This window comes from Squalius cephalus (assembly GCF_949319135.1).
Source record: "Squalius cephalus genome assembly, chromosome: 11".
Taxonomy (NCBI): Eukaryota; Metazoa; Chordata; class Actinopteri; order Cypriniformes; family Leuciscidae; genus Squalius; species Squalius cephalus.
This window is the reverse complement of record NC_137132.1, coordinates 11,053,468-11,068,479: the sequence shown is the minus strand read 5'-3', so window position 1 is coordinate 11,068,479 and position 15,012 is coordinate 11,053,468. Positions and strand designations below refer to the sequence as shown.

At 36.5% G+C, this 15,012-nt stretch overlaps 1 protein-coding gene across 2 annotated transcripts in view; it reads left to right on the top strand.

Annotated features, from left to right (window-relative positions):
- scn4ba (sodium channel, voltage-gated, type IV, beta a) overlaps positions 1-14,238 on the top strand; it is a 30,056-nt gene extending 15,818 nt beyond the window's left edge. Inside the window, exons 2-5 of one of the 2 annotated variants that reach the window (XM_079887091.1) lie at positions 5,344-5,507; positions 7,126-7,345; positions 9,263-9,392; positions 11,625-14,238. In XM_079887091.1, coding sequence (XP_079743217.1) covers positions 5,344-5,507; positions 7,126-7,345; positions 9,263-9,392; positions 11,625-11,718 — 608 coding nt within the window. In that variant the 3' untranslated portion in view covers positions 11,719-14,238. Of the gene's footprint in view, positions 1-5,343; positions 5,508-7,125; positions 7,346-9,262; positions 9,393-10,539; positions 10,619-11,624 lie in introns of those variants that run through there. The other variant, XM_079887092.1, reaches the window with a different exon arrangement.
- The last annotated feature ends 774 nt before the right edge of the window (positions 14,239-15,012 follow it).

Sequence of the window (15,012 nt, the reverse complement as noted above, 5' to 3'; positions counted from 1 at the left end):
AAATGGAAAGAGCTCATGAGGAGAAAATATTTTAAAACGGACGCCGAGGTTGCCTGCTTTCTTCTCGACAGGTAATTCAGCCCATAGACATCATATAGGTAGACGCCCTATCGACCGCTACTGCCTATTGGCACGGACGAGCCGTGGGGCCGCCATCTTAAACCGGTCAACCGCTCCGCTCAGTGTAATCTGTTTGCCAGGTGTCAGCACATTTAATTAATCATATCTCACTGAATACCGAAACGATTTTCACGCGGGGTTTTTTGCTGCAAACGTCATACATGTAGCTATGATACAGGACACATTGCATATTTTATTCACAAAATACAATCAATAGTACGGTAATGTTAAATGTTAAATCTAACTTGTGAAAAGTAATCCCAGAGCGATGGTCCGCCGATTTGAGCAGGAATATGTTGCACAGTGCTCTGGCGTCTACTGCTGCTATGCAACGCAAATAGGAGTATGACCGGTTTAAGATGGCGGCCGCATTTCTTGCGCCCAGCGGCCAATAGGGCGTCTAGCTATATATGATGTCTATGATTCAGCCTGTTGTAATTCATTTGTGTAAATTCGAAGTTTTATAGTTGCTTGTCTAACCATAGCATGGTTGTGCATAACGCCAGAACGACCTCTAGTATAACTTCATCCTCGCGTCAATGGTGAAAAAGTATTGTTTACCTTGTAACATAAATCTGTGCTGCGACAGATCACAGGTAATGAATAGTTTTAAAGGTGCAATTTTTTAAGCTATATAAAAAAAGGACACTGTAAATTTTAGTTATTTTTAATTGCTTTTACTTTGTACACATTGTAACATTAGCCTAATCTGATTATGCTGGGATAGCCGATTCCAAGGGTGACGTTTACCTCCTGACATCTGTCCTGTAGTTTTATTCATTTTAGACATATTGTTTATTATTGTCATGGACGAAGTGATAACTGGAAGCCATGTTAATCTTGGAATAATACGGCCACCGTAGGAGTTAAAACGCTCTCGGAATTGAGAGGAACAGAAACTAATTTTCACTGGGTAGTCATATACAATTTCACCGCTAGATGGGGGTAAAAATCACACAGTGTAGCTTTAAATATTAGGCATGTTTGTGTGCTCCTGTGCATCCCTGTGTGTTTAATAAGCAGAGTGTACGTGCGTTGTGGACCCGCCTATAGGCGCACATTACTAACGCGCTCTTTAAATAACAAAAAAATATATATTGCGCCATTGACTTTTGACCAGGTTTCAGTTGGTCAGTGGCACAGTCTATTTTTGTTGCCTCAGAATTGCAACCCGCCAACAATGCGCCAGAACACACCTCGTTTTCAGACCAGCACATCCATGGGCGCACAAATGCTCGCAAATGCATTTGCTATTTAAACAACGTGGTGCAGGAGTGAAAATGATAACTGTTTTGGACTGAAACTAGCAAAAACACTTGCGTCGCGCTTGGTGCTGCATTGCGCCGGGTGTAAGATAGGGCCCTATAAATGTGCTGCCACATTAAGCGCTGTTCTGCGAATCACAGGTGAAATCTAGTCGTTTAATAGGAATCTATGCAATCGGGAATTCCATATATTATAAATAATAATCAAAACTTACGTTTCCAAAACATTTAAAACCATATCTTTGTTAGCTCAGAACATTAGCAATGTGCTAAAACATGCTAGAAGCATGCTAGAAACATCATGTTCGTAACATGTTTAGCAATGAAACATGCCAAAACATGCTAGAAACAAGTTAGCACAATGCTAAAACATGGTAGAAATGTGCTGAAACATGCTAACAATTTTTTATTGGTATTTCTATCATCATCTTACCTTCTTTCTGTCTGTCTGACAGTAAAACCTTCAAACCTCAAGCTATTAAAACTACTTTACACTTTCAGGCCAAACATCAAAATTTGTAGTTAAACATCAAATCGTTATATCATTATTCTGTCTTGTTAATATTTCAGTTACGATACATTTACGATATGATACATAAGTTTACATGGGCACAAAAAAATATAGGCCTATATTTGTAGCATTATAAATTGACCTCTTTATGGTATAATTCTTTTAACAGAGACCATAACATACAGTATTAGTTGATTGAAGGAGAGAAAGTAATCGAGAACAACATCTTCTGCACATCAGTGATCCGCACAGTGTCTGTATGTCAGTGTGATGACAGGCTCAGAAATGAACTCTCTGAGCTTTAGAGTGGCCTCATCGATGAATAAGTGCACTATAATGGCTGGTCATCCATCTATGAGCAAAGCTAGAGGGATCAATAGCCAGAAGGCAGCAGACAGGAGGCAGGCATATGATCTTGGTGAAGAGGCTGTTATCTTCCTTGAACCCTGGACCTTAACAATCAGCGTCATATAAAGTGCCACACAAGGCTATTTGATCTGAACCTGCTTGCCTTAAGTTTGACTATGTCTCAAATCTTCTGACCAAAGTTGCTGTTTTTGGGCATCACAGCCTTTTTGGATGTAAAGTCTATCTCAGGTTAAAGGTAGAAAAATTATTATCTTCTGAGATATCCTTTATGGTCAACCCAATCCCACAATACATTTTGAAGAACTTAGAAATAAATCCCTCAAAAAATGGAAGAGCAAAATATCAAAATATATTGTTTGCAGTGATATAAAAATTCTGGCCAATACCGATATTTTCATTTTATGATATTTTCATTTTATTTCATTCATATTTTCATGATTTTAATTTAAAGGTACACATTGTAACTTTTGACCCTCTAGCGGTTAAAAAACAAAACTTCATGCATTTTGGAGAAAATTGTTTTGGTTGTGCTTTGGATCTGGGTGACTGTGCCGATGAATATGGTTATCCTATTTCTAATAAAACATTAACTACTAAGATTAAAGCTTGGGTAGGTTATTTTGGAGAGGCTAACAATAGCAGGCTAGCTTTAAAAGCATAAGATCCCACCCTCCCTCCAAAACACATGCACGTGGACAGCCAGAGCAGAGTCTGCAAAGCATCACGAGAGACGGCGTTAAATGACCTTATATCTCATGCTGCAGATTAATTTCGGCGATGATAGTGTTGCCATGGAAACGCATAATTCCGAGGAGAGAACAGAGTCACTGGTTGTCATCTCGTAATTATGGTAATTACTACATAGTGTGAACGCTGCATTAGCTTGTTGTTTTGGTTCAGGAGGATCTGTTAAAGGTGACTGCTGTTTGTTTGAGGCGATTGGTCACTGTCTGTCTACAACCCTGCATAGCCTCATGGAAAGTGCTGATGACGTGTGATGGTGCGCGGAGGTATACAAATACATATGTTGTCAGGCAGGTAGGACATCCTATTATTGCATTCGGACCAAATGCAATGATTGGACGAACATGTTTTGGTCCTGAGACTTCCACAGAAGACATATTTGAATATTTAGACCACTTCTATAATTGATTGCTATCAGGATGTGAAGAGAGTTTCAACCTGTATAACAAAAAGTGTTTGTGAAAAACATAGCCTACCCTATCTTTAAGATAAATAACCAGTTTAGATGTTTAGGTTCAGTTCAGTATCTCAAGCTGAGCTGAAGACGTTACTGTTGTTTTACCCATAGACACTGTACTGTTTAAAAATGTATTCCAGCACAGTGCTTCAACAACCATAATGAAATGACCCTTCTCAATATATTTAATACTGTACAATTGACTCTGTGAGAGCTACAGTACATGTATGGCAATTTATCTGTTCAATAAAATACCCTACTCACCTGTTGAGTAATAAAAATGCCATCTCTGCATCAATTTTAGAACATTTCAAATCCCTCACTTCTCGCCAAGCCAATGTTGATTATTGTTTTATTACGGCTCTGTTGTGTTCTCTTTTTGTCAGCAGAATCTCCTATGTTCAGCGTTTTTTTTTTTAAACTAGTGATTCCCCGGAGGTTCAAGATTTAGCTGCTCCATGTCGACCTTTCTCGCTCGCTGTGACAACTAACCTCTGCCACTCACACCATACAAAGTAGCCAACGTTTTCCCTATTTATGGATATGATGAGACAGGCACTGACAATTGATGTACTGTATGTGCACAATTTCCTGCCAAAATCTTCACGCCAGGTCTAAAATGTAAACACTTAATAATAGGCTTACCATAGTTAATCAGGGTAAGACAAAAACACATTTTTGTAGAAGGATTGATGATGTATTGACTGGTAACCCGAAGGTTGCGGGTTCGATCCTCAATACCGGCAGGAAATAACCGAGGTACACTTGCCCTGAGCGCTCCCCGGGAGCCATTGCCTACAGCTCCATGTGTGTGTGTCCATGGTTTACAGTGTGTGTTCACTACTCATTGCTCCTGATGTGTGTGCTCAAACTTAGATGGGTTAAATGCAGAGGACAAATTCCAAGTATGGGTTGGCCTTCACATGTCACTTTAACTTTCACTTTATAATTTTGAAATGTTTAAGATAAATTATAACATGTTGCACCACAGGACAACCACTTGAAATTAAGTCTACTACACTTATACAGTAAACAAAAAAAAAAAGTATTGATATGATATAGTTCTATCTAATGGAAAAATGTGTAGGCCTTAATCCACCCCAAAACAGTGTGTGCTGTGTATTTTTGTGCCTAGATTATAAAAACGACAACCTAGCTACATGCTTAGGTACATCTTGTGAAATTAAACACTGTGATGGAAGCATTTAAAAATAGTCCTTCCCGCAATGGCTCTCAGCTACGGCACATGCTACGAATACCAGAGCTGGGTTAGAAAACAACTCTGCATGTCATATTGAATGGCTCTTTTTCTCATTGGGAATGCAACATTTATGAACTGATTATTAACCCTGATTGTGAGTTTTCAGTCTGTCAGCAGATTAAGCAGAATATATAATTTTTAAAAAGCTGGGTTGTTTCAACTCATGTTTGGGTCAAATGTGGACAAACCCAACCTTTGGGTTTAAAAATTAAATAAAAAAATGTAAACCAACGGTTGGGTTTGTCCATATTTGGCCCAAACATGGATTGAAACAACCCAGCATTTTTTTAGAGTAAGCTGTTTTCCTCATGGGGACCAAATCATTTCAGGACAAGGATTTCAGAAATTGTTCCCCACATACTATGTACTTATTATAGTAATTACAATAACTGGGTCATAACAAGGTACTAACCCTGAACCTACCACTAAACCTAACCATAACCCATGCAGTTACCTTATATTAACCAGTACACGTAAGTGCACATACTGTAAAATAAAGTGCAACCACTGCATCTTTGTGGGGAACCATACTTGTATCTCGCAATCACTGGCAATTGTTTGTGTTAGGATGATAAGTCTTGATAATCGATGTTCATCTCTCCTCCATGTCTCTCAGGAGTGTGGTACGCTCAGGCTTTGGAGGTGAATACAGGGAAGGTCAATTTCATAGAAGTGATGAATGGAAGTTCAGTGCTCTTACCCTGCACCTACGCCAGCTGCATAGGCATTAAAAACCTTTACTTCAACTGGCAGTATAAGGACAATGGGACAATGGTTAAGGTGAGACATTCAGCCGTCTCTCAATCACATTGATTTCATGCAGCTCATGCTAACAGAAGAGCATTTTTACAGTTTTTTTTTTTTTTTACCCATTTCACAATAATGCTTCACACAGCTATCTTATTTATCTTACACAGTTATCGAACTTTCATCTTGGCACAGCAGTTCATTTCGCATAAGAAATGTGATATCAAATCAACTCATTCTTCCCTAATACTATAGCAAATGTTGTCACCTAATAAGCACAATTTGTCACTCATAAAACAATACTAACAACATCTACCATTACACAGTATTTATTTCATAATATTTATTTATAAAACAAAAATTACACTTCTTGACTCTTTAGAATTCACTGCAGTGTTTTACATGATCCATGTTTACATTACATTACAAAATTATTCCTAATTTTTATTCTCTTTTGAATAGATGGTAATGACATTGAAAGATTAAACATGTGTAGGTGTTCGGACACGTCTAATTGTGTTTAGTATTTAATTTTTTAGACTTTTTAAAATTTATTTCAATATGGTTTTAGTGTCAAAATATTGCAAATTACTGTCTTGTACAGTTTTGTATTATGCTAGGTTTTGAAAGTTAGTTTAAAAGTTTTGTTAAGAGCATATAATCATGCAAATTCGCCTGTACATATAGTTTTGGCAGTGGTTTTGTGAGAAAAGTGAGCATTTGTGTAATTTGAAAGAAGTAGTAACTGAATGCATTTTGTGCCAAAGCAATGATAAAATGGTGACGTCTGTAAACAAATGATTAGTTTGTTACATTTCTATATATAATTTAATCACAGTTTAAATAACAGATTATTTTCATCAAACAATGTGAATTTTTGATGAATTTTGATTTCTGACACAAACAGCAATAAACGATTTTGAGACGAAGAACATCTAACTGTACATCAATCATTACTTATCAGAAATCACTGGTCACAGATCAGGTATTAGAATGAACATGGTTTACTTACATGTTGTGGCATTACTGTTGAGTCCCTATCGTAAAAAGTCTGTTTGCAAAGCATGCACCGAAATTGCAACTGATTTACCAAAGGTTACACAGTGAAATGTACAGAATTCAAATAAATATTGCTCAACTGAGACATTCACATTGTTGAAAATAAATAACCACATTCCTAGCATTATGATCCTTTGGAAGGTAATGTTATTTTTAGTCCAGTGATCCTGTATCGCTCTTCAATCCTCATCATATCACTAACACGCCAGTGGGCGGGGCAAAAGTTGCGATGATGAAGTAGGCGTTGATCTTCTTCTGCAGAGGCGTTCTTTCAAATATCTATGACGTCATAAATCGCCACATTCCAAAAACGAGTCGTTTTCTGAGCTTGGTTTCAATAAAAGCTGTTTTTGAGACAAACAAGGAAGTTTCAGTTCTGAAACTATATATTCTTATAGTATGATGACCTCTTATGTCAAAAGCTCAAGGAAAATTTGATTCCTCAATTCATGACCCATTTAAACAGTGTATATTTTGAGAAATATTTATCTTGAAAAGTGAATTCAAGCAAAAATAAATACATAGCACTTAGTTTGATGTTTTGTTTCTAATGCGGTGACATTTATTTATTTCCCGTGTTCTGTTCCCTCAGCTTTGTGAGGCCACTATCCCAGCAGAAGGAGTAGAACCTAATGTAAAAATCTATCATGAGCGGGTGGAGTTTGTTGGCTCCAGCAAGAAAAATAACATCTCCATCTTACTGCATAACGTCACCTTCGAGGACCAGGGAGAGTACATCTGCTTCGCCCGCAACCCTAAGGAGAGGGAACGCAACCATAGTGCCATTTTCACTCTTTATGTGGTGGACGAATGTAAGTTTCGATTCTCAGTTTTGCAAAAGGTCTTACCCTAGTGAAAAAAATTGTATACTTAAGCACAATTGATTAAATTTGTATACTTAAAGTCTGTTAAATTGGAACAACTTATTTTATACTAAATGCATTTTAGTTGTCCAAAAGTAGTGGTGAAGTTCAACTTGTACTTACATTTTGAAATACAGGATTCACTCAGTATAAACTTCAAATGTATTTTGGTGACATTACAATTGCAATTCAATTACAGTACACTGCAAGAGAAAAACTTGAAGTGTGTTATTGGCATCATTATTGTGTGCTTCAAATACAATATCTTTATAAATAATGGCACAGCTTAAGATTGTGCCTTTTACTGACATTTTACAGACACATCCAGTAGCCTATAGGCCTACCAGTAACTTCCTTATCCGGTGAACATCAGTCAGACAGTGGGAATAGTATGTACATTGATGTAGGAACCACTACGGATGTCACGTTTATGTTCAGTTAGTGTCACCTTCATGGACTTTTATTTGTTTGTCTTCAGTCACATGTTTCCTTTGTTCTATTTTCCCGCCACTCATCCGTCACCATGGACACTAATCCTCCACCACAGCTGCTCATCATTCAGTTTGTTATCTCTGTGTGTTTAGTTCCTCTGTTTTCAGTATTTAGTGTTGGTCGTTGTTGTGTATGCGTGTGTTTTGCTACATACTGTTACACCTGTTCACCCTTTTGTTTTATTATACTATTTTGATATTTTGATCCTGTCTTCAGTTCCTCATCCTCATCCTCATCTTCATCCTCTGACAACAGACTGGATTCGAACCCGGAACCTCGCTGCCACACAAGCTCACTCATTTTACTAGTTGCGCCACCACGCATATATGCAAGCAAAACTGTGGTTAATTTGTGTTATTTCTATACTACTATAAGCAAACTGATTTTTCTATCAGTCCATGACAGCACAAATGATACCACAAATTGGTGAGAAAAGTCTCAATTTAGGTGTAGTAAGCAGTGCGTGAAAATAAACGCGAAACTGTATAGAACATGAAAGTGCGTTAACTTGAGGCTGTTGAAGAAATAAAGCCAGCAGACACAACATTAAATATAATCTGCAGAAATGCACATTTGAAAGTGCAACGGACCATTAAAGTACCATTAATGGGAAAAGTGTATTACAGTATATGTGCATTGGAGTGTATTAGGTATACATTAAAGTAAAAAAACTTCTGATCAGGTACGTGAATTTCTTTCACCATTTCAAACTGACTATATGTTGTTGTTTTTTTGGTCATAATTACATATATTTACTTCTGTAACTACTTTCTATATGTAAGTAAAGCTGCTTTGCAACCATGCAACATTGTGAAAAGTGCTATAGAAATACATTTTTAGCCTACCCGATATTCAAAGTGTGGGTAAATTATTGAAAAGGTAAAGGTCATAATTATAAAACTTTATTCTTGATTATTTTTTTGCAACTCTAAACACATTTCCTGTAAATTTCTTTTATCCAGGCGATATTATTTTTATACTCAACAGGTAGAACTTGTTGTAAAAACAGATCATTGTATTGTACATTTAATCAAAACAGGTCAACAGAGGATTCAACAAAACTAAATTACTGAAGTAGTACTTAAATATTTAACAAATTAAAATTATTTATTTCATTTACTCATTGTTATATTTTCGCTGTAGGCAAAAGTTGTGTTTGGAAGTTCTGCCCTTACAGCATCTGTTAGCAGAAACAAACTAGATGTTTCAATTCATACCTCATATTTTTAGTTGGACCTCAGCACTATTTCTGATAACTAAAGTGCTTAATATATTTACTTTTCACTAGGGTAATTATATGTATTTTAAACAGTGTGTTTTTTTCATAATGTGTTAAAGCTCTCAAAGCATCTCGACACGTGTTTGTCTTTGCAGTGAAAGAGGTGGACAACACATTGACCGTAATCATTGTGTCCGTGCTCGGAGGGGTCATAGGCCTGATCATTCTCATAATGGTGGTGAAAGCTGTAGTCCTCGCCGTTCTAAGCCAGGTCCAGGAGAAGAAGTAAGTCAGTTTTATCCTGAGTCAAAATCCATACGGTAATGAATGTTCCCTTACTTTTTATGACTAGATTATAACCTAATCAATGCATTTTAGCCTGCCTGCCCTTGGTTGTGTGTTAAGATCCCTTACAAAAAAACAAGTGTACTTCAAGTTCATTTTATTAAGTATACTCAAGTTCAAGTATATTTTTGTAGCAAGTAGTAGAAAGTACTACTTGTAAGTGTACTATTTCAATACTACTCAGGACTAAATTGGCCCACTTTTTAGTGTATAAAAGTACACTTATTAGTATACTTTAAGTGTAAACTTTGTGTACAAAACTATTTTACAAATACATTTTTTGTTTGTACTGCAACTATACTACAGGCAAACTTTTATACTGACCGTTTACTAGTTAAATACTTGTAGCACATTTTTTTAGTTTATGAAAGTACACTTTGAAGTATGCTCTCAGTAAACTAGTTGTTTAGTAGCTCTATTCTGCAATTAGTCTTCTTTAAGGGAACTTAACATCATACTTATTGTTTACTATTTGTATTTATGTTATTTTTTCACTTTAAGTATACTACTATGTTCCTATTTCAGTATTAATTTTTATACATTAAATAGACTTTTAACTCTTTACCCACCAGCATTTTTTTTAAAGTTGCCAGCCACGCCAGCATTTTTTTTTTTTTATTGTCTTCACACATCTTTCATGGCCCCCAGAATATTTTGTTGTATGAATATCTGAACACGCAATTTATCAAAGGAAAGAAAAGAGCCTCTGCTCTAGAATATATAAGCCTCTGCTTAAGAATGCGTGATTTCATTCTAGCATCATGCATTCTTTTTTATCAACACTTGAATGTGGGTAAGTTTCATAAAAAAAAAAAAAAAAGCAACAACAACTGACTACTCCCGGATGGGGTTCAGAACGATGATCAAAACAAAGAATGAGTATCACTTTCATCAACACCCCATAGCTTGCCCATAGTCCTGTACCTCTTCCTGGGTTCGACATTTCATTCTGTAACATTAGGTAGTTTTGATTAATATACCGTTTATTGTCTGATGATCACGTTAGATTACATGCATGTCAGCAATCGCTTGTTTCTGCTTCTTCTTCTTCTTCACCTGTTTTGATCTGGAGATTCTGTACTTTCAGAGCATGTGTAATAGCGCCCCCTACAATATAACAGTGAAAGCATGGATTGCCAGAAAATGTCATCAATGGCTTGGAAAGAGTTAAGTAGATTTGAAGTAAATTCTTATGTACACTACCAGTGGACTAGCCTACACACAAAAAAAACCAAAACAAAAACAAAAAAACACACATACTCAAAATTAGGAACATATCTGCTTTCTTTATAAATCAATATTTTTAAACAATGTAAGTTTCTAATACAGTATTAGATAGATAGATAGATAGATAGATAGATAGATAGATAGATAGATAGATAGATAGATAGATAGATAGATAGGCAGTGGTTTGCAACATCACGAAAAAATATGCAGAGTCATCTTCCCTTCTGTTCTCTGTAAATGGTGGCATGTGTGCTGCACACTAACAGAAGCGACTCTCTAGGGTCCAGTGCTCTTCTGGTGACTTTGACATGGTGACTGTTATAAAACTCCCTGTGAGACCAGAGAAAATGTCAAAAAATATCATTCTGTCATTTTGAGTAAATGTCAATAACAAGGCATTCTGGGTAATGGTGATAGGGGTCATCCCTCACAGGACAACATTTCTCTATATCCTCTGTCTGAAATCAAATTCATTACAATCCCGAATCATTCTTAAGAACACATTATCATTAAAAGAGTAACATTCTTGAAAAGAAAACTTTATGAAGTAGTTTAAAATTAAGAAACATAAAAACATGAAATTATGTCATAAGGGACTGGGTGCGGTCACATTATCAAAAATGTCATGGGCAATAGAAGGCCCATTGTCTGTTGTCAGTAGAGCAGTGAAGCACAGCTCACACAGAACTGAACTTTCGGGTTGGTCAGCTTGGTGAATCCATGTGATCAGCTTGAATCAGTTGTGAAATTTACATGGGTAAATCGTTTGTCCTTACGCAGAATTCCCAATCTCACGTATTCCTGAAATACATGACTATTGAAAATTCTCAGAACACCAGTAAATGTGACCACACCTTAAGTATCAGATAAATTGACATTTTTATGTCAAGGCAAAGTTACAATGTCCTACAATGTATATGTCTTTTTTTTCCCTCTTTCCTATAGTAAAGAGTGCCTTGTGAGCTCTTCAGGGAATGACAATACAGAAAATGGCCTACCGGGAACCAAAGCAGACAGCAAACCAACACCAAAGGCATGAAAACAGCATGTATGTGTACATATGTAAGCATATGTATACATGCATAACTATAACAGATTGAAAGAAAGTCATAACAATGGACAGTTTTATTCTCTTTATCTCATGAGAAAAATGCTATATAAATATGTCACCATATATTTTAGACTGTGCTTGAGGAAAAATATGAAGTGCTGTAGGCTGGATCACATACCCTTTGCTGGACAGAAAAGCATTATTGAACTACTAACAGAAAGCAGATGATGGGTGACGCTTTGGTGTGCTTGCATTCTGCTCTATCTTGTCTGTGAGACACAGCACACTCACACTGCCTTCTTCACAAACTGCCATATCCTTTCAATGCTCGACAGCACAAGAACCACATAACGAAATGTTTCAGATAAACTTTTCTCGTGCAACTTTATACATCTTCTTCACACTGCATTCCAAACGATCCTGAGGTGGAATCACACACAAGCTGATAAGTCAGTAACAAAAAAAACGAAACAATTTACGCATAAAACCATGGGTGCCTCTTGACATTGGAATATGTTTACCACCAATTCAAGCAGCTAACCGATTCTGATTATTAACCTCTCCGACCAATTTTACAAGTGATAATGAGTCATAAAGAGCAGGATGCGAGTGCACTTGAAGGCCAGAAACACACTCTACGCAATAGCACCCCTTGTGGCAATGCTGATAATACATACAATGCCATTCATTGTAAATTGTGTTCTTTCGTGTGTTAAAATTAGGTTGCGTAGAGTATTTTTCATGTCTAATAGCATTCTTTAAATGGTCAGAAAGGGGAAAAAATACTTACCAGAGATGCAGATAAGGGTATATCCAGGATCCAGCCAAGCACAGTTTATTCTATTCATTTCTTTTTCATGTTTTCTGCTTTAGATAAAACACAGGTGCCTGTAAACGCTTCAAGCTCCACATGCTTCCTGGGAGCCTTCAAATGCTATATAAATAAATAATACAATGCTCACATTAAAATAAAAAAAGCATAAAAAACAAAAACAAAAAAAAAAACCTAGAAAATAAACACCAATATAAAGACAATCCCCAGAAACCAACTCCCTGTAAATGAATGATCTTCTGATGCTGCTTTCAACAAAAATAACCAATAACTTTTCCTAATGCATGTGAATGTTTTATACAGTACATCTAGTGTACTATGTATCCATTTCTCCGAATCGTGTTCTCGTCTTTCCTTGCGTGATCTAAACATGACTGATCAATCTGTGCTTGTCGTATAGTTCATAACATCATACCATCCAGACTCCACAGGACATCATACCGCCATTGTTGCTAACTGCTAATGTTGACTTTTGACATCTGAACGAGCAAGCTAGCAACCTCTGTGCGCTAACCTGCACCTGTCCTCACAGATGCTATGCTAAGAATACTGTTTTCATATCATCACACTATACATAAACAAGTGAAAAACTTTTGTGACAAAATATAATGTATTGTAATACCTCACATGCCTCTCAATGGCTACTTACATGTGACTAGCATTAGCGTGAACCTCTCAAATCTTCTCATAGATCAGATTAGCTCGATGCTAACTTACGAAAACACGTGCAGAGATGTTAAAGCGAATTCTGTTTATCAAAACAAGCCAACTTTCCAAATGTTTCAGGAGTTATTTAAGATTCAAGTGCCAAAACAGAACTGCTAGTGGAACGGTGGATGATTTAGCTGTTGCCTTCATCTAGTTTCGTTTGTCTTCCTCTTTCCTTTTGTATTGGAAACCCCATAAATGCACAATTCTCGCTCATATCCATATCTGGTTTAAGTATAAATATTTTGACAAATTCATAACATGTGATGAATGTCACTTTGCGATTGTTCAGCAAAAATGCAATGAAACCCTCACTAGTCTTCCGCCATAACCCAAAGATGAATGTACGCAGTGGTTGTAGTTATGGCAAATTCAGAGGGGTTGTTTCTGGGCACTTTATTCATAAAGATATATGTTTTGAATGTGCATTGTATATGTAGAGCGAAGAGAGATGTAGAATTTATCGCAGGATATTTGAATATGAAGTTGAATAGCTGCAGTGGTGATATCACGAATAGGGGAACAGGAATAATTTGTCTCTTTGAATGGCTGTATCTCTTATATGTGCACATATTAGCAGTCTTCCAAATCACTTGACTCTCTTTTAGAAATCAGGGGGCTTTGGCAATCTCAACTGTTTGGGATGCTTTTGACAGAGCGGTATGAAATCCAAGTATTTATAGACAGTTTTCATTTAATCCCTTTAAATTGTGTCCGTAAATGTGTCAAAATAAGCCATGATTTGGAGAAAGGGTTTGGTGCCGCTCTGTCTGTCAGATGCACTGTAAAGTCATGTGATTAGCGCCGAGTGTCCTAACTGTTGTTGAGCTGTTCGCATGGCCTCTTTGATTGATTTTTTAAATATGTTATGCTTCTTACAGCTTGTTGCCTTTTGTCATTTTCAGCCAGTGTATTTATGGATTAAACGATCACATAAACAAGGAGATTACGTAGACCAGCAATATTGTAAAAAAGAAAGGAAAAAAAAAAAAAAAAAAAAAACATGGATGCATAGGCTCTTAAGAATGGACTGTTGTATGCAAATGAGCAACTTTAACTTTTAGTAGAGCTTCTTTTTTATTATTTAGCTATTTTAAGCAATCATGTTAACCCAATGCCTGTTCTGCTCATTTTTTGTGACTTTGTATATATCTTTTTTCATAATGATTTTGCATTTATTAAAATCAGATATTTATTGATTAGTATAATATGGTGGTTCTCAACTGGTTTTGCTTTTCACCGGACATCAGGTGACGTAAGAAATAATGTTTATTGTACAAAAGTAAACAATAATGCCTTCAGAATCAAATACTGAAAGTTGTTCATTTTCCATGAACTGCGCAAAGATCTAAATGCCGTATTTAACGTAGTTTTGTTCGTGGTTTTGGAGGTCACAACCTGTCTGTGTAGAAATCTTGACTACCTTCTACCAAGTGGCAGGTAAAAGATGTGTCAAAATACCACAGAATTATTTTTCTTTTCTTCCTAACTTTATTATTTGGCTATTTTGTAGCTGTTTTGTATTTATATATCGAGTGATGCAACTATTTTCCCTGCTGTTGTGCAGTAAAACCAGACATGTGATCCATTTGGCTCCATTTGATTTGGTTGGCAGACAGTTGAGAACCACTGGTATAGTGCGTAGCTGTGTAGATAGACACAAATATGCAGTCTCTTGGTCGTTTGCTCATGTCTGCTGAAATAGTTGGCTCAGCTCAGCCAAATCTGTGTTCGGTTAGTAA